We start from the raw sequence: 23,517 nt of genomic DNA on the forward strand, positions 1-23,517 counted from the left end.
ACCTGAAATTTGTTTTTTGTTTGACAAGGTATGTCTTCTATATCATTTAAAATGTTCCCCTGTTAAATTGCTTGTTCTGTTCTGGTAAGTATGCAGAATGATGTCCATCTCTCGGCACCACGGTATAGTTGGGCATCATTTAGAGCATCTTCTGGAATCAGGGTCCTTTTGTTCTACTGTGGAGCTATCTTTACCTTTCAAGTTTCAACTTTTTATGGATATGGATGGGCCAGTTTAAGCAGCAGATCCGTTGAAATCTGCAAACTGAATTCCTATAATCTGGATTCTTGGCCTGGTTTATTGCCTTTTCTCTTTTTTATGGTCTCAAGTCTGCTCTGTTTTGACAGGACCCAGGAGTTGTGGTGGAGGGGTCTTAAAATATCAGTAGGGTGATTCCTGCTAGAAATGCTGTTTCAGGGCTGTAGCATGAGCAACGAGGTTCGTTTTGGAAAGGAGAATCTCTTCTATTTCCTGATGAACTTGCGACTCTGGGCCACATAATAACTTTTCCTTTTTCTGCTGTTTAAGGTATTGGTTTTATTCACCCATACTTGAGAAATTGAAAGCTCCAGAAGTTTAGACTGAGGGTGGTGGGATCAGCCACCTTGGTCAGGAATGCAAGCCAGGCTAAGGTGTGTTAACGAGAGGGAAAAGTGAATCGTCACAAATGGAATCCAAGTGCATGAGATTTCAGAGCAGTACAGTACCATTACCTCAGAAAGCAAGCCAGGGTCACGGATCTGGTTGGATTTCGGACCCATCGAAGCCCAACCTAACTTATACGCGGACGGCAAGCCCAGTCACCGAGACAGGCCTTTCGTTCTACATTCTCACAACAATCTTCTGAGTGTGAGCTAAGTCCGAGGGATTTATTGGGAAATGCAAATTTGGGCTGCTCGAGTTGGTGGCCCAACGAAGAATGGGGCGTTGGCTCAGGCTGGGTCGAACTGTTTAGAAATTGAGGTTGTCCAAGCTCTGACGCGAACTGACTGAGCGTTGAAGTTGAGTTGACATTGTTTAACCCAAGTCTAACCCGAGTCAAGGTGTGTACGAGCCCGACTTGATGCAAATTATGGGTTTGATTTCTGTTAATCAATCCCAACCTGAAGCGGTGCAGTCCATGCTGACGAGGCCTATGAATCATGTAATGTAGTTAGTGGCTGCAAAAAAACAAGCGTTTGTTAAAAGCCTGTGTTTTTGGCTACTACTCAGCTGGTGGATCAGAAGCAATATATGGAAACATGGATAAAAAGAAAAGCCGCCCAATACATATGCGTTTGTGCATGTTATACTACTGTCGGACTAGTCTATCAACTCAGCTGTGGATCGAATCCAACAAAAAATTGCATGGAATGGTCATTCTAAATTCACGCTGTCAGTCTGGTGGAGCTTGCCAATCCGAGGCTCCTTCCACCTGAAGAACATGGAGCTTGTGATCAAAATTGCTACTTCTCGCTACCACAGACGTGAGCTTGAAAATGCGTTATCCCAGCCGAGGAGGATTTTGGGGATACCGTCGTTTAATAATTCCCTTTGGTTTCTAGAGATCTTTATAGGATATAAATGGGTCGCCTTCGTGTCAAAATGCACCTCAGATACAAGCAAAATATAAACCAAAATTAATAATATAATCAGGTTTTGTTTGTCATTTCACAAATTTCTTTCAGTGGATTTTACTTGGACTTCGATGTGTAATCATATATCTAATAATATATGACAGACTTAATTATTTATCGATATTTTGCTCCAACATTTCTTTTATGAGGAATTAGATATGATTTCAATTGTTCCAATTTTAAAAAAAAGAAGTGGAAATTCTTATTTGTTGCTCGGTGCTGGTTATTTCAATTGTTCCAATTAGATATGATCTCGAAGTCCGTACATTTCGCCGTACGGTTACCGTTGCAGCTTCGTGCGTCTCCACCAAACCGCTTCCCGCCATTTTATCCAACGGTCATCCTGGTATCTCTTGCTCTCCACCTTCTCCCTTCTACGAATCCTTCGAACTCGGAACCCACTCTATCTTCATCACTCCCATGCCCCCTTCTAAGTAAGCCCAGAAGCTCCCCAGATCCTAGAGAGAGAAAATGAAAAGAGAGAGATGGTGGAGTGCAACGACCCGTGCCCGTGCTGCGGCAACAAGCGGCGGAGTTCCGCTTTGGAGCGCTTGAATCCGTCCGCTGCCTCCCGATCCCCGCCGTCCGTCAAGGTCGTGCGCTCCTCTCCGGCCGCCTCCTCGCCCCTCCGCCCTCGCCTTTTGAATTCAACATCCAAATGATCATTGCTGATGGGTTTCAGTTTTTAAATGTTTGGACTGCATCTTGAAGGTTCCATTCTCTTGAAATAGGTTTATTTAGCTCCATTTGATTAGCATATTTTTTGGATCATGCATCTGGATAACCTTTGCCGTTGTCAAGTGGGTAATTTAGTGTGCAGAATAATTTATTTTGGTCAAAATGGGTTGTAGCCTTAGGCAGAAAGTAAAAGATGTAATTAATCCCTTTTCTAATTTTTGTTTGTGTAGTTTGTACGAACCATGTATAGAAAACTTTGGACTTTGGAGCATATAGGTGAGGTGCTCCACATGGAATTCAAGATAAATCTAGTGCTCTTTGGTCCATTTGATATTGCAATGAGCATCTTTAGAAATTTTTCAACTCTAGATGGTATTTTTTTTATTTAAAAAAATGCGAATAAAATTATTATTGGGTTTAAAATAGCCTTTAACTTTAGGGTCATGGTATGTTAGATGATTTCTCTACTAATGCAATGATTGCTTTAGTTCATGCTCTTGATAACATAATTATGAGTAATGATGATCAAGTCAGGATGGGATGTGACATGGTACAGTTATTTTTGGTTCAAAAATTCAAGAATCTAATATTGTTACTGTTACGGGGGAACTCAGCCACCATGCCCCACGTGACCGACGCGCGCGCCCAAGAAGACTACAGCTGCCCCTTGATCCAGTAACCCGACCCCGAGTCGGATATCTTCGGCTTCGCAGCCCGACCCCGAGTCGGCTGCCCCTTGATCCAGCAATCCGATCCCGAGTCGGATATCTTCGGCTTCGCAGCCCGACCCCGAGTCGGCTGCCCCTTGATCCAGCAATCCGACCCCGAGTCGGATATCTTCGGCTTCGCAGCCCGACCCCGAGTCGGCTGCCCCTTGATCCAGCAATCCGATCCCGAGTCGGATATCTTCGGCTTCGCAGCCCGACCCCGAGTCGGCTGCCCCTTAATCCAGCAATCCGACCCCGAGTCGGATATCTTCGGCTTCGCAGCCCGACCCCGAGTCGGCTGCCCCTTGATCCAGCAATCCGATCCCGAGTCGGCAACCTCTCGACAACGACAGGCTGTTCCCCTGAAGCACGCCACGACCCTCTGTCCCTGCAACGGTCGTATCCGGCGCTGCTCCACGATCTCCTGTAACAGCCGTACAAGGCGGAGCTCCACTACGCCCTGTCACGGCCGTACCCGGCGCTGCCCCACGACGCCCTGTAACGGCCATGTCAGTGGCGACTCCATCGTGCCACACGATGACCAACCCCCCCCGAAGGACCCCCCAGCCTGGTATATATGCTGCGGGGGGGAGAAGGGGGGAGGTAAGCAAGAACTTTCAGAGCATTCTCCTACTACCTGCAATTATCTCTCCTTCTCCTCCAACCTCCTCTGACTTGATCGTCGGAGGGCCCCCACTACCCCAGTGGTGGTGCGAGGCTTGCTTGCAGGTTTCCCGGCGGAAGGTGGAGCACAATCAACACCAACCAAGGCAACTCAGACGGAACCCCGTTCACCTCGCTGTGCCAATCGTTCTCGGTTTGGACCACCAGCAACAGTTGGCGCTAGAGGAAGGGCCCGAATCTTAGAGCGATCGTAATGGCACGACGAGGTGGTCGGGGAGCTTCCAATGCCTCCGGTCGCGGGGCCTCTCGCGCCTCCGGCCGGGAGGCCGCTGCGTCTCCAACACATTCTCAGCAACACTCCACCGTTCCACCCCCCATTCAGATGGTCGAAGCCGATCAGTTCGACCAGTTAGCCCAGCAGGTTCGCACCCTCGCGGAGGCGGTGCAGAACCTGCAGGGTGTGATATCTCGGGCGCCGCAGCGGGCCCAGGAGCCGCTGCTCCCTGAGCGCTCACCTGTCCTCCTTAACCCGCGCTCCTTCCTCTCCCATGGGGAGGAGCGCCGGCGCGAGGAAGATTCTCGAGCACGGTCCATTCTGCCGGGACCGTCCTATCGGAGCTGCGCGGGGTACGAGAGGCGGGCCCGGGCGCGTTCCCAGACCCCCCAGTCCTCAAGGAACCCGCGCTCCAGTCGGTCCCCCTCTCGGTGCTCCTTGTCTCCCACCCATCGGTCGCGCTCCCTGGACCGGCGGGTGGACGATCTCCACCGACAACTCCAGGTCCTGAAGGGCCACTCTAAAGATCCCTTCGCCGACTTGGAGATCTCCTCCCAACCGGCGCTTGCCTCGAGGATCCTGCGGACCCCGAATCCGCCGGGGTTTAAAATGCCGGCGATCGAGCCCTATGACGGGGCGGCGGACCCGCGGGATCACGTCGAGAGTTTCAGGACCCTTATGCTCCTCCACGGAGCATCAGGTCCTCTCCTCTGCAAGGCTTTCCCGGCGACCCTCCGTGGCCCGGCAAGGGCGTGGTTCGCCGGCTTGGAGGCTAACTCGATCCAGACCTTCGATCAGTTTACCCGCCTCTTCATCACCCATTTCGCCGTCAGTAGCCGGCGGCGACTGGTCTCCGACTCCCTCTTTGATGTCCGGCAAAACGAGGGAGAAAGCTTGCGGGATTATCTTACCCGCTTCAACAAGGCTACGTTGGAAGTCCGGAACCTGAGCCAGGAGGTGGCTCTTTCAGTCCTGAAGCGTGGCTTCCGAAAGGGCAGACTCACCTTCTCCCTGGACAAACGCCTGCCGCGGAGCTTCCCGGAGCTGTTGTCCCGGGCGAACCAGTATGCGGACGCCGAGGAGGCGGCCGCCCACCGGAGCAAGGAGGCCGCCGAGATCCCTCCAAAGCTCGGGAAGAAAAGGCGAAAAGAGGCACGCCAGAGGAGGAGCCCGACGCCTCAGCGTCGGCGCAGAAGCCTGTCGCCGGTGAGGAACCACGGCGCCCTACGCCCTCGTTCTCCGCCCCGACGTTTCAACCGGTACACTCCTCTCCTGACTCCCCGGGCCCAGATCCTCATGGAAATCAAGGGGCGGGAGGACCTCCCGGTCCCGAGACAGATGAAGAAGATCCCTGGGAGGAGGCCCTCTCGGGCGTACTGTGAGTACCACCGGGACCACGGCCACGACACCGAAGACTGCTTCCAGCTTCGGGACGAGATCGAGGCTCTCATCCGCCGAGGGCGTTTTGGTCGATATGTAAACGACCGACGTCCCCCCGCAGACTCGCGTCCGGCCGACCCGGTCCCTCCGGAGCCTCGGGAGCAGAATCGACCCGTCGCGGGCGTGATCCCTGCTATCACTGGGGGCTGCCCCCGGCCCGAGAGGAACGCGGGGGGCTCGACTGAAGCATCAAGGGCAGCCGTCGCAAAGAGGCAGAGGGTCGGTAATGTAATCACTTTTTGTGATGAAGATGTAAAGGGGGTTCAGACCCCCCACGACGACGCCATGGTGATCTCCCTCACTATGGCAAACTATGATGTAAGGCGTGTTCTTGTGGATAGTGGAAGCTCAGCTGATATTTTGTTTTACGAGGCCTTCCAAAAGATGAGCTTGTCCAGACAATTGTTGCACAAAACATCTACCCCCCTCATGGGATTCACTGGAGACGCTGTCTCGGCCGAAGGTGTCGTTGAGCTGCCTGTGACTGCGGGCGTTGCACCCGCAGAAGCCACGGTGCGGCTCGGGTTCTTGGTCGTCCGTGTTCCCTCGGCCTACAACGCTATCCTCGGACGACCCGGACTGAACGCCCTTCGCGCGGTGGTCTCAACGTACCACTTGCTCATGCGGTTCCCCACGGCGGCCGGGATTGGAGAGGTCCGAGGTGACCAACCGACCGCAAGGCAATGTTTCCTAGCAACTCTCAAAGGGAAGAAGCCCGTAGAAGCCTTAAGCGTCGAGTCCCTCGACGCCAGAGACGAGGTGGCCTTGCGGCACGGGGAGCCGGCCGAAGGTGTGATCGAAGTTCCCCTCGAGGAAGGTCGTCCTGACCGGACGGTCCGGGTCGGCACCAATCTCGACCCGGGAGCTCGGGCTCGGTTGGTGGAATTCCTCCAAGCCAACGCCGATGTATTTGCTTGGTCGGCGGCCGATGTACCTGGGATCGACCCGGAGGTCGTTTCTCACGCCCTCAACGTCGACCCAACCCACCGACCAGTAAAGCAGAAGAAGAGACACTGTGCCCCGGATCGGATCCGAGTGGTCGACCAGGAGGTAGACAAGCTCTTGGAGGCAGGATTCATAAGGGAGGTCAGCTACCTCGAATGGCTGGCAAATGTCGTACTTGTCCGGAAGGCGAGCGGAAAGTGGAGGATGTGCGTCGACTACACCGACCTGAACAAGGCATGCCCCAAGGATAGCTTTCCGCTTCCGCGGATAGACCAACTGGTCGACGCGACTTCCGGATATCAGCTGCTGTCTTTCATGGACGCCTTCTCCGGCTACAACCAGATAATGATGGCTCCACAGGACGAGGAGAAAACTGCCTTTATAACAGACCGGGGGCTGTACTGTTACAAGGTAATGCCCTTCGGTCTGAAGAATGCTGGCGCCACTTACCAGCGCCTCGTCAACAAAATCTTCAAAGAGCAAATCGGCCGGAACATGGAGGTGTACGTGGACGATATGCTGGTGAAGAGCCGCCATGCAGACCAGCACATCGCGGATCTGGAGGAGACTTTTGCCACCCTGCGGAAGTTTCGCATGAAGCTGAACCCAGCGAAGTGCGCCTTTGGCGCTTCGGCCGGGAGGTTCCTCGGTTTCATTGTCAACCAGCGGGGGATCGAAGCCAACCCTGACAAAATCAAGGCCATCCAAGATATGTCCCCTCTGACCAAAGTGAAGGAGGTTCAGGAGCTCGCTGGGAGGGTCGCCGCGCTCGGACGATTTGTGGCAAAGTCGGCCGAACGCTGCCAACCTTTCTTCAAGGTGTTGAAACGCCCGAAAGACTTCCTCTGGACGGCCGAATGTCAAGCAGCATTCGACCAGCTCAAGGAATACTTGGCGTCTCCTCCCCTGCTGTCCAAGCCGCAAGAAGGGGAGATGCTCTACCTTTATCTGGCGGTCTCCCCAACCGCAGTCAGTGCGGTACTGGTTCGGGAAGAGGCAAAGTTCCAGAAGCCTGTGTACTACATCAGCCGGGTCTTACGGGATGCCGAGACGCGGTATACGAAGGCTGAAAAGATCGCCTTCGCGCTGCTGACCGCGACCAGGAGGCTTCGCCCCTATTTTCAGGCCCATTCTGTCACCCTCTTGACCGATCAACCGCTGAGGCAGATCCTCAGCAATCCTGAGAATGCAGGACGGCTGGTGAAGTGGGCAGTAGAACTTGGTGAGTTCGACATCCGCTACCAGCCCCGACCCGCTATCAAGGCCCAGGCGCTCGCGGATTTCCTCGCTGAGTGCACGGTGCAGGAGACGGAACCTAGGTCGCCGGAAACACCTAGCCTCGACCTCCCGATTTGGACGCTTCACATCGATGGGTCGTCGAACCCCGAAGGTGGAGGGGCCGGGCTGGTCCTCACCAGCCCTGATGGAGTGATAGCCGAGTATGCCTTGAGGTTCGGATTTTCAGTGACCAACAACGAGGCGGAGTATGAGGCCCTAGTCACGGGACTCAAACTCACCAAGGAGCTCGGCATCCGGCGCCTGAAGGTCTTCACCGACTCCCAGTTGGTGGTCGGGCAGGTCCGTGGGGAGTTCAAAGCCCGGAACCCGACCATGCAGAATTACGTCCGGAAGGTGCAAGCACTCATTCCCGACCTCGGCAGTGTCGACATCCGGCAGGTCCCAAGGAGTGAAAATGCCAGGGCCGACAGGCTGTCCCGCTTAGTGAGCGCAGACGCGCACAACTTGTCGAGGGCGATCTACCTGGAGACCCTGGATGCCCCGAGCATCGGCGAGGCTGGAGCGGTGATGGCGATTGACCCGGAGCCGTCTTGGATGGACCCGCTTGTTGCCTACCTCGCCGAAGGGATCCTCCCCGAAGACGAAGATCAAGCTCGGCGACTTGTTATGAAGTCCGCCCACTACGTACTCAACGAAGGGAGGCTGTATCGGACCTCGTTCACCGCCCCCCTCTTAAAGTGCCTCCGCCCCTCGGAAGCGGCCTACGTCCTCGGCGAAGTCCACGAAGGCGTTTGCGAATCCCACTTGGGGGCTAGGTCCTTGGCGCATAAGATCATGAGGCAAGGCTATTATTGGCCTACCTTGTTGGAGGACTCAAAGGATCATGTACGGAAATGCGACGCCTGCCAGCGCCACGCCAACGTCCAGAGAGTCCCTTCTGTCCCCTTGGCACCAATCACTGCACCCTGGCCCTTCGCCCAGTGGGAAATGGATATCCTCGGACCATTCCCCGTCGCTTCAGCTCAGCGGAAATTTTTGATTGTTGCAATCGACTACTTCACCAAGTGGGTGGAGGCAGAGCCGCTGGCCACTATCACGGAGGTGCAAGTCCGGAAGTTCGTGAAGAAGAATATCATTGTCCGATTTGGGGTACCTCGGGTCCTCATCTCGGATAATGGCCGACAGTTCGACAACAAGCATTTCCGTGACTTCTGCGAGGAGTTCGGGATCGAGCATCGGTTCACATCTGTGTCGCATCCCCAAACCAACGGCGAGGCCGAGGTCACAAATCGGACAATCCTCCAAGGAATCAAAGCGCGAATCGGTCGGACGGGGCAAGCTTGGGTCGAAGAACTCGAGAATGTCCTTTGGGCGTATCGGACCACGCATCGGACCCCTACCGGGGAGACGCCTTTCAGCCTAACCTATGGCACGGAAGCCGTTGTCCCCGTGGAGCTCGGACTCCCCTCACCTCGGGTGGCCGCGCACCGACCCGAGGCCAATTCGGAACAACTCCGAGGGAACCTGGATCTCTTGGAAGAAGCGAGAGAAATGGCGCAGGTTCGGATGGCGATGTATCAGCGGAGGGTGGCCCGATATTACAACTCCAAGGTCCGACCGAAGCTTTTCAGAATCGGAGATCTGGTGCTAAGGCGAGCTAAAGCGTCTCGACCTGCGGAAGATGGGAAGCTAGCGCCAAATTGGGAAGGCCCGTATAAGGTTCGCTGGGTAAACCGACCTGGCTCCTACCAGTTGGAGGCCCTAGATGGTCGAGAAATTCTAAGGAGCTGGAATTCCGCTAACCTGCGGATGTATTACCAGTAGAACGACGATGCCAGAAAGACAGTTCGAAAATGTATAACACTTTGCATTTCAATAATTCCTGGTTACAACGGCGTGCTCGTGTGATTACAAGGAATTCCCAGAAGGGAATTAGGGTGTAAAGAAAGTAAAGAAGAGGTGGGGACTCCGAGGAGCTGAAGATCTGGGATCCCGAAACCTCCATCTGAAGCGGGTGCGATTCCGTCGGAAGTGGGTGCTTCCAACCGGAGGCGCCATCGGCGTCTCACGAAAGAGACGAAGAGCCGGCGCGGATGAAGAAGAAGTGGACGAAGGAGAAGTCCACACTGCCTCCAACCGGAGGCGCCATCCACGCCCCACGAAGAGGACGAGGAGCCGCCGCAGACGAAGCTCCCGCTGCCTCCAGGGGAACGCCACCTCCAAGGGATATTCCGATCCTCCCCAGCGTTAGGGGAGAGAAGGAATACAAGGGGGAAGAGCATATGGAGGCGCGGTCCCGGATCAAGCACCTGGTGCGGAGCTCAATCGGGAGGCCGAACTTCAAGGAGGGGAGACGTGATCCCAGATGAAACGGCTAGTTGGCGGAAGTCGCGAAGGGCGCGCCTCCCATTCCTTCGGCAGGGGTCTCTCAACCATGCGCCGGAGAGGAGGCCCACGATCCATTGCAACCTGAACAGCTCCGGCTTGGCAGGCTCCATCGCACCTGCACCTATATTTATAGCCAAACTGCGGCCCCCCGGTCGTTCCGATACGGGTAGCTCCAATAAATGCGGGCGCATTGAATCCGGAGCCGATCCGGCTCTCAAGGCGTATCTTCCCGCGATTTCCTAAGCGTTATTCTCCTTAATCGCATTTTTTGTGCAGGACACTCCGGGTGGCCTGTACCCCTAGGTCCACGTATCTCCGCTCGCGCCCCAAGCCGCATCCGCCTCGAAGAACGCGCGTATCGCGGCCGCTTAACTGACACTCCTCGCAAGCAGCAACTGGCGATCCGATTTCCCAGGTAACCCCTTAATTAGCACTTAATGCCCATCTGGTGTTCCCCAGGCGACGCTTGGAGAGGAGGAGAAATACAATCGCAGCTGGCCATGGAGAAATTCCGTCGGGCGGCGAGCGACAGGCGCACGACCAGCGAGCGGAATTTTCCGAGGCTCGGCCCTTGGATGCCAGGCTAACCCGATGATCATCCCGGGAGCAGACTAGCCTGAAGCCCCGACCGGTCGCCTCGGCTTGCGCCAGCCTTGGCCGACCAACGAACGGAATTTCCCGAGGCTCGGCCCTTGGATGCCAGGCTAACCCGATGATCATCCCGGGAGCAGACTAGCCTGAAGCCCCGACCGGTCGCCTCGGCTTGCGCCAGCCTTGGCCTACCAACGAGCGGAATTTTCCGAGGCTCGGCCCTTGGATGCCAGGCTAACCCGATGATCATCCCGGGAGCAGACTAGCCTGAAGCCCCGACCGGTCGCCTCGGCTTGCGCCAGCCTTGGCCGACCAACGAGCGGAATTTTCCGAGGCTCGGCCCTTGGATGCCAGGCTAACCCGATGATCATCCCGGGAGCAGACTAGCCTGAAGCCCCGACCGGTCGCCTCGGCTTGCGCCAGCCTTGGCCGACCAACGAGCGGAATTTCCCGAGGCTCGGCCCTTGGATGCCAGGCTAACCCGATGATCATCCCGAGAGCAGACTAGCCTGAAGCCCCGACCGGTCGCCTCGGCTTGCGCCAGCCTTGGCCGACCAACGAGCGGAATTTCCCGAGGCTCGGCCCTTGGATGCCAGGCTAACCCGATGATCATCCCGGGAGCAGACTAGCCTGAAGCCCCGACCGGTCGCCTCGGCTTGCGCCAGCCTTGGCCGACCAACGAGCGGAATTTCCTGAGGCCTAACCCTCGGATGCCTGGCTTAGCGCCGGAAGAATTTCCTGAGGCCTAACCCTCGGATGCCTGGCTTAGCGCCGGAAGAATTTCCTGAGGCCTAACCCTCGGATGCCTGGCTTAGCGCCGGCCTAACCCTCGGATGCCTGGCTTAGCGCCGGAAGAATTTCCTGAGGCCTAACCCTCGGAGTCGGAAGTCAACGAGACGCTACCAAGAGTTAAAAAGAAGAAGGACGAAAGTGAAATGAAGAAACTCTATTTGCATTAACTTTCATTGTTTCAGGGCTGAGACCCATACAATTTGGCAAAACGCCAACACACAAAGAAAAGAACAAAATACAGAAGGTCAGCTTGGAGGAACCCCCGGGTCGAGAACGTCGGGCACGTCCGTAGGGGGTAGGGAGATGGTTGGAGAAGCAGCAGGCAATGGCGCCGGAGGGGAGTCGAGAAGGGAGATCCCACTCAGGTCAATTTCGGGGTACTTAGCCGACACCCTTGCCAGGCCTTCCTCGAAGCCTAAGACAAAGGAGTCGGACCCCGCGTCCGACATATCACGGACGAACTCGTCGGACTGACGATAGGCCTGTACCGCCTCCGACATATCACGGGTGAACTCGGCGGACTGACGATAAGCCTGTACCGCCTGACGCCCGATCTCCGCACTCTTCTCGGCCAGCGTCGCCTCTGCTCGCTCCATAATCTGAGCTTTTGCCTCCAAGACCTTCGCCACAATCCGGTCATCCGCCTCGGAGGAGACCCTCAACAGATCAGCCTGGGCTTCCTTGTGCTTCGCCTCGGCAGCGATGCGGGCAGCCTCAGCCTCCTCCAGGCGCGAACGAAGCTCCTGGTCGCTCGCGCGGGACTTCTCCAAAGCCGACTCCAATTCGCCCAGCTTGGCTTCAAGAGACCGGGTCCGGTTGCGGGCGTTGTCGGCTGACCGCTGGGCCTTCTCCCACCTCTCCCGGTAGTCGGCAGCCTTCCGGGACTGCTTCTTGGCCCGCTCCTCCGCCTTCTTGATCTCGCCCTCGAGACCTGAGGCAACCTTGAGTTGCTCCCGAGCCTCCAACAGTTGCTTCTCGAGGGCGGCGAAGCCGAGTGCCCGCTCTTCGGCTACCTGGAGCCTCGTCTCGAGGTCCCTGGTCGTCCTCCCCGCCGCAGTCTGACCACCCTCTTCTGTTGCCTTCAGTTGGCTCTCGGCCCTCGCCAGAAGCCTCGCCTGTTCCTCGTAACACTCCTCCAGGCGGATCATGTACTGGGCGAGCTAAGAGATAGGAAAAACGAGGGCGTCAGGCGGGGATCAACGGAGCCTATAAATGATAAAAGCGACCGAAAGAACACTCACCGACATGAGACAGACGCAGCTGGCAGCCCCAACGTCAGGGACCCTCATCTCCCGGACCTGCCTGCGGTCCTTCTCCAGCAGTACCGTCTCGATGAGGTTTCGGGCGCCGGCGAAAGTGAAGGCCGACCCCGACTTCTCCCCGGAGTCGGACGGTGGTTCCGCAGCCTTACCCTTACCCATCGCTTGGGGAAGAGTCATGCTGACCACGCTCGGGGCGGGGGCCGCCCCTGGAATTGACAGGGTCCTGCTCGGCCGGGGCCTCGGCGCGTCCCTCCTCGTATCATCCGGAGCCGACCGAGTCGAAGGCTGGGCGGGGGACCGATCACGTCCGACCCGTCCATCTTGGGCGCGCCCGGGTGATGCCTCCGGAGAAACGGTAGTCTCGGCATCGGAGGGCTGATACAACGTCAACTCCCGGTCCGCGCCCGCTGCGTCCCCCTGATCGGTGGGTCCAGTCCCGTCTGTCGGCGTCGGAGTCGCCTGCCGGCGGGACTTCTTCGCCGGTGGAGCCCCGCTCGGAGGAGCTCGTTTCTTCCTCCGGACTGCTTCCAGTAGGGACGTCCTACCAACAGCCGTTGCCTTGTCCGACCGCATGACGTCGTCGATCTCTGCAAAAAGGACGAGGTGGTCGGAGGTTGAGAAACTGAAGGAAAGAACGAAACGAAAGAGGAGAACAGAGCTAAAAAAGAAAGGGTGGCGGGCTCACGGTCAGTGGGGACCGAGCTCAGACCGACGTTCACCAAGGTATCCTCGAAAATAAGGCGACACATCGGGGGGAGCCGACCCTCGGCAACCAACTCCTTCAAGACGGCGACGCCGTCGGATTCCTCCCTCGACAACCTCAATAGGCCAATCGGGGACTTCATCGGCGTCTCCCAGGTTGCCCTGATTCTCCAAGAGGGATCTGCGTCAACGAAAAAGAAGCGCTCCTTCCAGCCGTGAATGGAGGTGGGAGCCTCCTTGACGAGGCCGCACCCTCGCCGCGCTGCAAAGCACCACCACCCTTTATCCTGGGGGTGGCCACTCAGGCCGTAGCATTCCCAAAAGACATTCAGGGTGGCGGGAACCTCGTGCATGCGGCAGAGAACCTGAAAGGCTGTCAGGGCGCGCCATGAGTTCGGCACCAGCTGCGTCGGCGCCACTCTTAAACCCCGAAGCACCTGAACGACTAAGTCCGAGGGGGGAAAGCGGAACCCGGCCTGAAGAATGCCCTCATTGATGGCAACCTTCCCTGGAGGAGGATGGGACATCCTCTCCTCAGGCCCCGGGAGTGTAACATTGCAGGCCTCGGGAAGGTGGTATCGAGCCACGAACCTATCTAGGTCTTCGGCGGCCAACTCCGACTTAATGCGGTCTGCTCTCACTTCGCCCATCCCTAATGGCCAGTGAACCTACGGTCAGGACAGGGTCGAAAAGGGGGAAAAGACCGGAACGACTGGAGTACACTAATACAAAAGGAGAGTATGGAGAGCCCTAAATTAAAGAATGGAGCAACTCACCGGAAGAGAAGGAAGAACAGCTCCGAGAGCGTCAAAGGAGGAGCAAGCGAACAGTCCGACGGCGATGACGGCAGCGCAAAGGAGAAACTCGAAGATGTCTGTAAAGAGAAAGGCGGACGGAGGAGGACCCCCGGTTAAATAGGCAGAAAGGTGGGTGACGCCCCGGTGACGCCAGAGGACGCCTGGCTGCCGAAGGGTCGCTCGCGCCCCAAAGGCGAATCGACGCCATTAAGGAAGGACGTCCGCCGAAATCCTCAGGCTGCCAGGTCAGCAACAACCGCCATACGCCATAAAGAAGTCGGGGAGCTCGAAGCGCGCGCGCCTCTCCGAGGGATGGCGGCAATCTCGAAGCATCACTTCCTTCGCCCGTTCCCCTTCTGGTTCCAGGCTCGGAAGTGGGGGGCTACTGTTACGGGGGAACTCAGCCACCATGCCCCACGTGACCGACGCGCGCGCCCAAGAAGACTACAGCTGCCCCTTGATCCAGTAACCCGACCCCGAGTCGGATATCTTCGGCTTCGCAGCCCGACCCCGAGTCGGCTGCCCCTTGATCCAGCAATCCGATCCCGAGTCGGATATCTTCGGCTTCGCAGCCCGACCCCGAGTCGGCTGCCCCTTGATCCAGCAATCCGACCCCGAGTCGGATATCTTCGGCTTCGCAGCCCGACCCCGAGTCGGCTGCCCCTTGATCCAGCAATCCGATCCCGAGTCGGATATCTTTGGCTTCGCAGCCCGACCCCGAGTCGGCTGCCCCTTGATCCAGCAATCCGACCCCGAGTCGGATATCTTCGGCTTCGCAGCCCGACCCCGAGTCGGCTGCCCCTTGATCCAGCAATCCGATCCCGAGTCGGCACCCTCTCGACAACGACAGGCTGTTCCCCTGAAACACGCCACGACCCTCTGTCCCTGCAACGGTCGTATCCGGCGCTGCTCCACGATCTCCTGTAACAGCCGTACAAGGCGGAGCTCCACTACGCCCTGTCACGGCCGTACCCGGCGCTGCCCCACGACGCCCTGTAACGGCCATATCAGTGGCGACTCCATCGTGCCACACGATGACCAACCCCCCCCGAAGGACCCCCCAGCCTGGTATATATGCTGCGGGGGGGAGAAGGGGGGAGGTAAGCAAGAACTTCCAGAGCATTCTCCTACTACCTGCAATTATCTCTCCTTCTCCTCCAACCTCCTCTGACTTGATCGTCGGAGGGCCCCCACTACCCCAGTGGTGGTGCGAGGCTTGCTTGCAGGTTTCCCGGCGGAAGGTGGAGCACAATCAACACCAACCAAGGCAACTCAGACGGAACCCCGTTCACCTCGCTGTGCCAATCGTTCTCGGTTTGGACCACCAGCAACAGTTACTATTCCACTATTTTACAACAACTCGTAACATTGAAATAATAACATTATGCATATTAACATGCGGACAGCAGTATGTTATCTCTGGACAATTGTACTACATGTATCAAAAGAAGGTAAGAAATACCATCAAATATTGTTATAATTTATAACATCCATCATGATTGCTATATAACAATAATATCATGATCCTAATCCTTTTTAACTTTTTCACAAGAAAGTAGCTAATTTAGCGCAGACTTATAAGTAAAACCTTGATTAAAAGATCCATTCTTATTTCGAACTCTCCGACACTGCTTCAGTCGAGAGATGATCAATACCTGATGTAAGGTAAGGTTCTGATTCGAAAGTGGTTACAAGTTTAAAGGAAAAAATGATTAACTTTTTTGAGTCTTTCCGTCTGAATATCCCGCCTCCAAGCATTTCCTCATGCACAAGCCTATGGGCTTAAGCAAGCTCCTTTCAGGGCACCGCCGTTGTCACGGAGCATGGGAAGGACATGCGGCATTGGAATTCCATACCTTTGGAAGGTGTTTCTTTTGGATGGGAATACAAATGATTCATGCCCTCCCATGGCACCTCGTTATGATTGCATGACATTTTGTCCCACCAATCGCACAAAACCAGTGGTCGGCTCTTTGGCGTGTTAGACCGGTTGTTGGGGCTTCGCTCTCAATCCATCGAACAAAATCCACCAATCCCACACGACTCTACTATCACTATCAGCCGTCTGATCCTCATCAAATTAGCACCCAGTATCCGCATTTCCATCAACGTAACATTGCTCATTCCAGGATTCCCCCCGAAGGGAACCGAGAACCAGCCCTCTTGCAACGCGATTCCTGATGAAGGGCAGGGGAAAGATGGCTCCGGGGGACGGCGCACGTGCGGTATGCTGTGTGGAGTCAACAGAAGAAATCACCGAGATAGAAGGGAAGGAGAAACGACCCGGCGATTAATCCGTCGACGCCTCTCCATCGCCCTGCATCTCGCTTCTTCTCTCTCTCAACTCCTGAGGCGATGATCGAAAGGCCGAACCGGAAACCCTAGGGCACTGCCTCCCCTTCCTTTCCAAGAAGCCGGCTTCAAACCCTAGGAGGCCGCATCCGTCTCGGGCACCCACGGCGCAGGACGGGGAGCGCGCGGCGGCGGCGGCGGCGGCGGCGGCGGTGGAAGGAGGGTTGGAGAGGGGGAGGTCGTCGGCGGGGGCGGGGCTGGGGACCGGGCTGCGGTATCTCGCTGGGGTCGCCGGGGGGTGGTGGGAGAAGTGGACGGTAATGGGAGCCGCGGGTTCCAAGCTCGAGAAGGCTCTTGGAGACCAGTTCCCCGAAGGCGAGCGGTACTTCGGCCTCGAGAACTTCGGCAATACTTGCTACTGTAACAGCGTCTTGCAGGTCTTCCCTCTTCCGAATTCTAAAATTTTCTCGATTCTTTATTCTAATTTCTTGTTCTTGATTTCATCCGTGCATGTGAAGTATTTTTTTGAATTCTTGATATGAATTTAAGGGCACAAGCTATCTTCTCGTATTTTTAGTATTTGTTATTTATGTAGATTTCATCTCTCTTGCCGGGGTTCTTAACAGAAATGATAGATTTTTCACTTATTCAGTGGACTTTGGTATTTGACCTCCATATGATCATTTTTGATTGAATTTTCAACTTGATTGTGAACTGACTGTCAAATCTCAATATCATCGTTGAGATAAAGAATTCTTTTGTTTTCCTGTGCCACTGACGCGACATCGACTACTCTGTTTCCTTTTGAATCTTGTCTCCAAGACTAAGCAGCTGTATGCGAATCTCCTTAAGCATTGCTGGTAGCAATGAATCCATATTTGTGGCAGTAGTATTTTTTGGAATAATTACTAGTCCAAAATATCTTTTATAGAAATATTTCTTGATTCCCTTGCCTAATAACGTTATTCATTGCACCACCAAGGCACCAACGCCTTTGATTGAATCCTTTGTTCCCTGGTTTCTCTCCCTCTTCCACCGATGTGGTCCAAGGGCAACTCAACAAATGAATGGCACACAAAATCATTTTGGTTAATTAGAAATTTACCTGGGAATCCTCCTAATATCTATCAACAGCGTGGTATTTCAAAATGATTGATGCAATTGCATGTTCGTGTTGGAAAAACTGTTGGATCTTGAGATGAAAACATGGATAGAGAATTTTGACCACAATGCACTGATTTTCTAGCATGCTCTGCTGCACTTGCATGTATAATACATGTAGATAATGTTTATGTGGACATACTTGTTGGGTTTGTCTTGGTTCTTGATGGTATGTTGATAGCATTTGATTTGTTTCCAAGGCACACAAAAATGCCATCTTACAAAAAAGATGGATGTTTTAATAATTTTGATATAAATGATTAGAAGAAGTTCTGTAACCAACTTATCACCAGTGCTCTGCTAGAATAAAAATGCAATATCTAAATTAGTCATGTGAATTTTACGGCATTATAGTAATTACCATTTCCAGCTATCCCCATTTCATTGCTCTATATTCCACTCTAGTAGTTGTCCATGCGCAACTCCTTACATGGGATACTTTTTCAGTCAGCAAAAGTTTGCCCTTAGCATATTCATTTATGAAGTAATTTAATTGTTTGGAGCATGTTTTCATTAGGTTTTGCGTGTTATTTTTCTGGTGCTTATGTTGTAAACTTAACATCTCCAACTTTATTTCATTTCTAACATTATCATTGTATTTCATATGCAGGCATTATATTTTTGTGTTCCATTCAGGGAGCAGTTACTAGAATATTATGCAAACAACAAGAACCTCGGAGAGACAGAGGAGAACCTTATGACATGTTTGGCAGATTTGTTCACTCAGGTAAAAGATGCACTTCTTAATTGTGATATCTTATCACATGTTAATTCTAATTATCTAATTCTTTTGCCATAGTGTTACTGTATCCTTCATCTAGGTTATTGTGGAGCAATACTGGAATATTTGGCTGCTTTATTTTTGTAGTAAGGGTCTATTTGCATTTTCCTTTTCTTTGTTTCTTTTGTTGGCTGTTACTGAATACTTTACTGCATGCTTATTGTATAAGATGCCTTTAAACTTAGTAGGTGTTGGCAACTATGCTTATAATTGCCTTTATACTTAACAGATCATTGCATGCTGGCATTGAACTGCATATTTGATGTCGTGTTTGTACATGCTTGCTGCTTAGCTTATGAAGGTTTTCTCTCAGCCATTTTAAATTTGAAACACCTTATCATTTTAAACAAGTAACATTATGTCAGCATTCAAGATTAGGATATTCCAATTGTACCTTGGAGAATAACTTATATTGTTGATAAGTTCTAGTTGTTTCCATCTGAATGCATCTGACTAGCGGCGTGGTAATGTCTGCATGAGATTATATACACATATAAGCCTTTTATGACTTTTACATGGATTTTACATGATCAGATAGATATTTGATGTAACCTTTGAAAAGATTCATTGAACATGTTGTTCTTAATTTCTTTGAGTCTCTAGTCCACTAAAATTTAGTATTGTTTTGAGTAATCAAGGTTTTCATCTCAGCCTGGAGCTTGGCCAAGATCTCGGTTTGTATCAGTCGGGCACCATGCCATTACATTACATCCAAAATGTCAACCAGTTTTATCTTGGCCATTACACACAATACATCCTGATATATCACTTGGTAAAATATTCAACATATTGGCCAAGATATTTTGCCATGGAAGCAAATGTAGGTGGATATAAAAGCTGTACGATGTTAATATTAGCCAATACTATTCTTCATATGAGATGAGATAAAGAAATAATTTTATTTCTCGAGAAAATCTGTAGAACAGCTTTATGGATACCTCAGCCAATGTGATGAAAATATTGATATCTTGATATCTCGTTTGAAATTGAGAAGCATTGTTCATATTTTTTATTAGTTTGCTCAGTTAATAAACAAGCTGAGTGTGAGCTACAATTTTTGAGCTCGAAAATAAATAAGCTGGACATGAACTTGACCTAGCTTGCTCATATTTGGCTTGGTATAGCGAAAATTGTAAATAATATATAATATTTCATTTTATTTGTTGTTAGATTTGAACAAAATTTATGATCAAATGGCTCTAATGTTTTCTTTGGGGCCATTGGATTGAGATCTAGTGGCTTATTTTTGCTGTTAGAGTTTGTGCAGTTGATGTTGTTGTATGCAGTATGGACTATGGTTTATAGATTTAAATGATGGCAAATGGAGCTTGTACATATTGATTATGGGGCGTCGACTATTTTTCATGATAATTCATTATGCTTTTTGGATGCTTTTTTACATGTATTAACAAATTTAGCCTGTTCTTTCAAAAATTTGTTATATTGGCATATCCATAACCTGTCATATTCATCTACCATATTCATATTCATGCATTCATGTGTAAATGGAAGTTTTGGCATCTATGTTTTTTATCTTTTTTGAGGATTGATGTATTGGTATTAAACCATGCAGATAAGTTCCCAAAAGAAAAAAACTGGTGTTATTGCTCCAAAGCGTTTTGTGCAGAGAGTGAAGAAACAGAACGAGTATTTCCGTAGTTACATGCACCAGGTAATTCAGTCTCCACCTTGTTGTGCATTGTTAGTTGACAGACATTATGTTCAATGTACTATCAGTTTTAAGAATCAGTGAAACAGTCTTAATGCAAGCTAGTTTGGTTTTCCAACTATGTGAATTAACTTCCCTAGTGATTCATAAGTTTTGACTATGTTGTCTATGGTGAATTATTTTTTGCACATGGTTATTTGGATACCTAATCTGAGCTGCAAGTGGATAAGGACTGTTGCTTATGCATTGCCAAATAATTGGCTGTTTCATTGCTTCCTATTATCTGCCTTCTGTGAGGCTTTTCCAATGCCTTGTGAAGAAGTGCACTGACTCATTTCCTTACACATTAGTTTATTCACTAACTGGCCAACTAGTATGCTATCTGAAATTTAAGACGATTGTATGCATTCACTATTGTTCTGAGTGGGAATGACCACCTGATAGTTTGAGATTTTGATTCTTTCACCAAATGTGATGTATTACCCTGTCTGAATTAAGGAGGGAGACAAGGATCACCCTTAGGATTCCAGCAGTCATTAACATAAATTGAGAACTTGCAATATTTTCCTGATATTGAGGATTAATGTTGACCACATTTCCATTATCAAATGCTAAGTATGTAGCATGTGGCATTTCCTGTTATTGTTACTTGGATTTTAGTTATTTGATTTGTTTTGCTAGTTTGATAGTTGAACTTTCTTCTTGTCTTCTTGACTATATTCTAGGATGCACATGAGTTTTTGAATTTCTTGCTGAACGAGCTTGTTGAAGTTCTTGAGAAAGAGTCTAGTGCTGCAACAAGTTCCCCTGAAACCTCATCAGCATCAGAAAAGACTGCTAATGGGCCAGTCCACCCTCAAGCAAACGGAGTTCGTAAAGAGCCACTTGTTACATGGGTCCATAAGAGTTTTCAGGTGAATTAGATGGCCTAAATTTGCGCTGCACCTTCTGTTCAATGCAACGTGTATGGAGCTAGAAAGCTGGTATTTTGTGATGCCAATTTAAATTTTAAATTTTTTCTTGCAGGGTATATTAACCAATGAAACTAGATGCTTACGGTGTGAAACGGTCACTGCAAGGGATGAAACCTTTTTTGACTTGAGCCTTGACATTGAGCAAAATAGTTCTATAACAAGCTGCCTCAAAAACTTCAGTTCAACAGAGACTTTAAATGCTGAAGACAAGTTCTTCTGTGACAAGTGCTGCAGGTCTCTGTCATCCTTATCCTTTTCTTCCTCCTGATTCATGCCTTTGTCACATAGTGAAAGTTACCTTGTAGGTGCCATTAAGATTGAATTTGTTGACTTTATTATAATGCTTCTGGATTTTTTTTCAAAAGGTAGTTACTGCTAACCACTTCAAAATATAAGAAGCTAACCATAATTTTTGAAATCTAATATGAAGATCCTTCTACTCTGTTTTGTTGCTTGATAACATTAACCAGGCAATAGGATTGCTTCCTTTTTGGTGTGTTGAGTTTGTGTAATGTATTTGTCAATTACGTGCTTCATGAGTGTAGTTCCGAAGTTTTCATTTTTTTCGAACTGCATAATCATCTAAAAGTGTACTTGCGAAAATGTTAACTATTGCTGAGAATTGCAATTGATTGTTAAACAAGATCAACGAGAATACGATGGTCATGGGAATGTTGGGTTGAGCTTAATTTTTTTCTTCCACATATCCTCAGCCCCTTCTTTTTAGCCTTTTGCACATTGTCATCAATTAATGGTAACCCTTGCTAAAATTTGAAATTTTTGCTTCTCCATGCAGTTTGCAGGAAGCCCAGAAAAGGATGAAGATCAAGAAGCCGCCACATATCCTTGTGATCCATCTCAAGCGCTTCAAGTATATTGAGCAGCTTGGGCGATACAAGAAACTGTCATACCGGGTTGTGTTTCCCTTGGAGTTGAAGCTTAACAACACGGTTGATGATGCAGACTCTGAGTACTCTCTCTTTGCTGTTGTGGTCCATGTCGGGAGTGGTCCCAACCATGGACACTATGTCAGCCTTGTTAAAAGCCACAACCATTGGTTGTTCTTTGATGATGAAAATGTGGAGATGATAGATGAGTCCACTGTGCAGACATTCTTTGGGTCTGCGCAGGAGTACTCAGGCAATACAGATCATGGGTACATCTTATTCTATGAGAGCCTCAGGTGGTAGAAGTTAAGAGAGAGGTTTTCTTCATAGCAAGTTATTTGCCTGGCACTTGTTTACCTCCATTACTTTCCCCTCCGTAGAACAATTAGACGTTCTTGGAGTTGTGTAAGATGAGATGTGAAAGATGTGATCTTTTGGGTGATTGTAGTGTACAGTGGATAGTGGAAATGCACTGTCTGTTTCTTCAACAATAAAATAGAAGTCTACATGGATGGTAAAAGTTTTAGTCTTGTTGTGTTCGTCAATGTTGAATATTTGTAATAGACAATGCGATCTTCCCCCGGAGAGTGTTTCTTGTGAGCTGTATCTGCATGTACTGGAAAGCAGGACTTATAGGACTTTTTCCTGAGCCTTGATACCTTTGATTGTACATGTGAGGGACTTTGGATCTTCCACACTTTACAGGCCAGTTTTGTTTATCAAATTTTGGCAAATGTAAAAACCTAGACAGGAAATTAGACTGCAGGTAATTGTGTCTGTAATTGAATTGAATGGATTGGATTCTCAACTTTTCAAGGTTTATGCAGGATTCTGTTATCTGACTAAGTGCTACTTGTTTTCATTTGTGTGGTTATTTTTGATTCTTATCAAGATCTCATTGAGCCGAAGCTCATCAATCTGAGGTGAGTAGTAACATCAGCATATGCTTTATGAACTAGTATTAGAAGTTTAGAACTGTCTGATGTTGTCTTATACCGTCAACATATTTTAAATACAATGAGTAGCGAGGACCCCATATTACTGAATAGTACAATTTCAGAACTTGAATAACGTGAATCTCTTACCGATGCTTGAAAGAAATTTAGCAGTGATACATTTACACAGATGAGGAGGCAGGTGAAGCACTCTTTTGCCAGCTTCGGCATGAAGTGAAATCCAATGCCCCGGCCAGAATTTTCCAGCGCGTGCACAGTCCAGCCACTCCCTTGGACAGATCATCTAGGGACAAGGGAGCAGAGCCGTACAGGGACTTGCACCACAAGAAATTTTATTGGCTGATCATCACTGACATTATTATAATATTATTTACCAAACACCATGATCATCACTAATCATCACTGACTGATCATCGCTGACCGTTATTTGCCCAATTAATACTGGGGAGTAGATTTTTTGAAGTAAGATACTAGCTAATACAGCAGTCGTTTTGAACAGATGCAATAGAAAATAACATCAAATCATGGTTTGCTGTCAGCATTAATTCTATAAATTAAGTTTTTTTTTAATTTAAAATATATTGTTTTAATTGAATGTTATGAAGCAGTCAAATAACTATAATTTGGAGTAACAGCTTTCATGAGACTACCACGGTTGGTATCTTCCAAAGGTTTTCACACGTTCGTGCATATAGCTGGTGTTTCGGTGACAGGTTCTTGTGTTTGAAACTTGGACGACACG

At 50.6% G+C, this 23,517-nt stretch overlaps 1 protein-coding gene across 2 annotated transcripts; it reads left to right on the top strand.

The window, feature by feature from the left end:
• Positions 1 to 16,185: 16,185 nt before the first annotated feature.
• On the top strand, positions 16,186 to 22,652 carry LOC103707909 (ubiquitin carboxyl-terminal hydrolase 3). 2 transcript variants are annotated; one of them, XM_026804969.2, is made up of 7 exons: positions 16,186 to 16,784; positions 18,119 to 18,235; positions 18,308 to 18,375; positions 19,863 to 19,961; positions 20,684 to 20,872; positions 20,985 to 21,166; positions 21,729 to 22,652. In XM_026804969.2, exons 2-7 carry the CDS (start codon positions 18,211 to 18,213, stop codon positions 22,120 to 22,122), a joined length of 957 nt encoding a protein of 318 aa, XP_026660770.2. In that variant the 5' UTR covers positions 16,186 to 16,784; positions 18,119 to 18,210; the 3' UTR covers positions 22,123 to 22,652. The 2 variants fall into 2 exon arrangements, with proteins under 2 accessions (XP_026660770.2, XP_008790843.2); XM_008792621.4 differs by lacking the exon at positions 18,308 to 18,375 and having other exon boundaries at positions 16,187 to 16,784.
• The last annotated feature ends 865 nt before the right edge of the window (positions 22,653 to 23,517 follow it).

The sequence above is a fragment of the Phoenix dactylifera genome, chromosome 15 (genome assembly GCF_009389715.1).
Source record: "Phoenix dactylifera cultivar Barhee BC4 chromosome 15, palm_55x_up_171113_PBpolish2nd_filt_p, whole genome shotgun sequence".
NCBI classification, from domain to species: Eukaryota; Viridiplantae; Streptophyta; class Magnoliopsida; order Arecales; family Arecaceae; genus Phoenix; species Phoenix dactylifera.

What these genes read in the sequence shown, in the direction of transcription:
- LOC103707909 (XM_008792621.4), top strand. Translation starts at nt 16,668, where the DNA reads ATGGGAGCCGCGGGTTCCAAGCTCGAGAAGGCTCTTGGAGACCAGTTC. An exon ending in ACTGTAACAGCGTCTTGCAG is followed by an intron (nt 16,785 to 18,118) that starts GTCTTCCCTCTT and finishes TTTCATATGCAG; the next exon opens with GCATTATATTTTTGTGTTCC. An exon ending in TTCTGTGACAAGTGCTGCAG is followed by an intron (nt 21,167 to 21,728) that starts GTCTCTGTCATC and finishes TTCTCCATGCAG; the next exon opens with TTTGCAGGAAGCCCAGAAAA.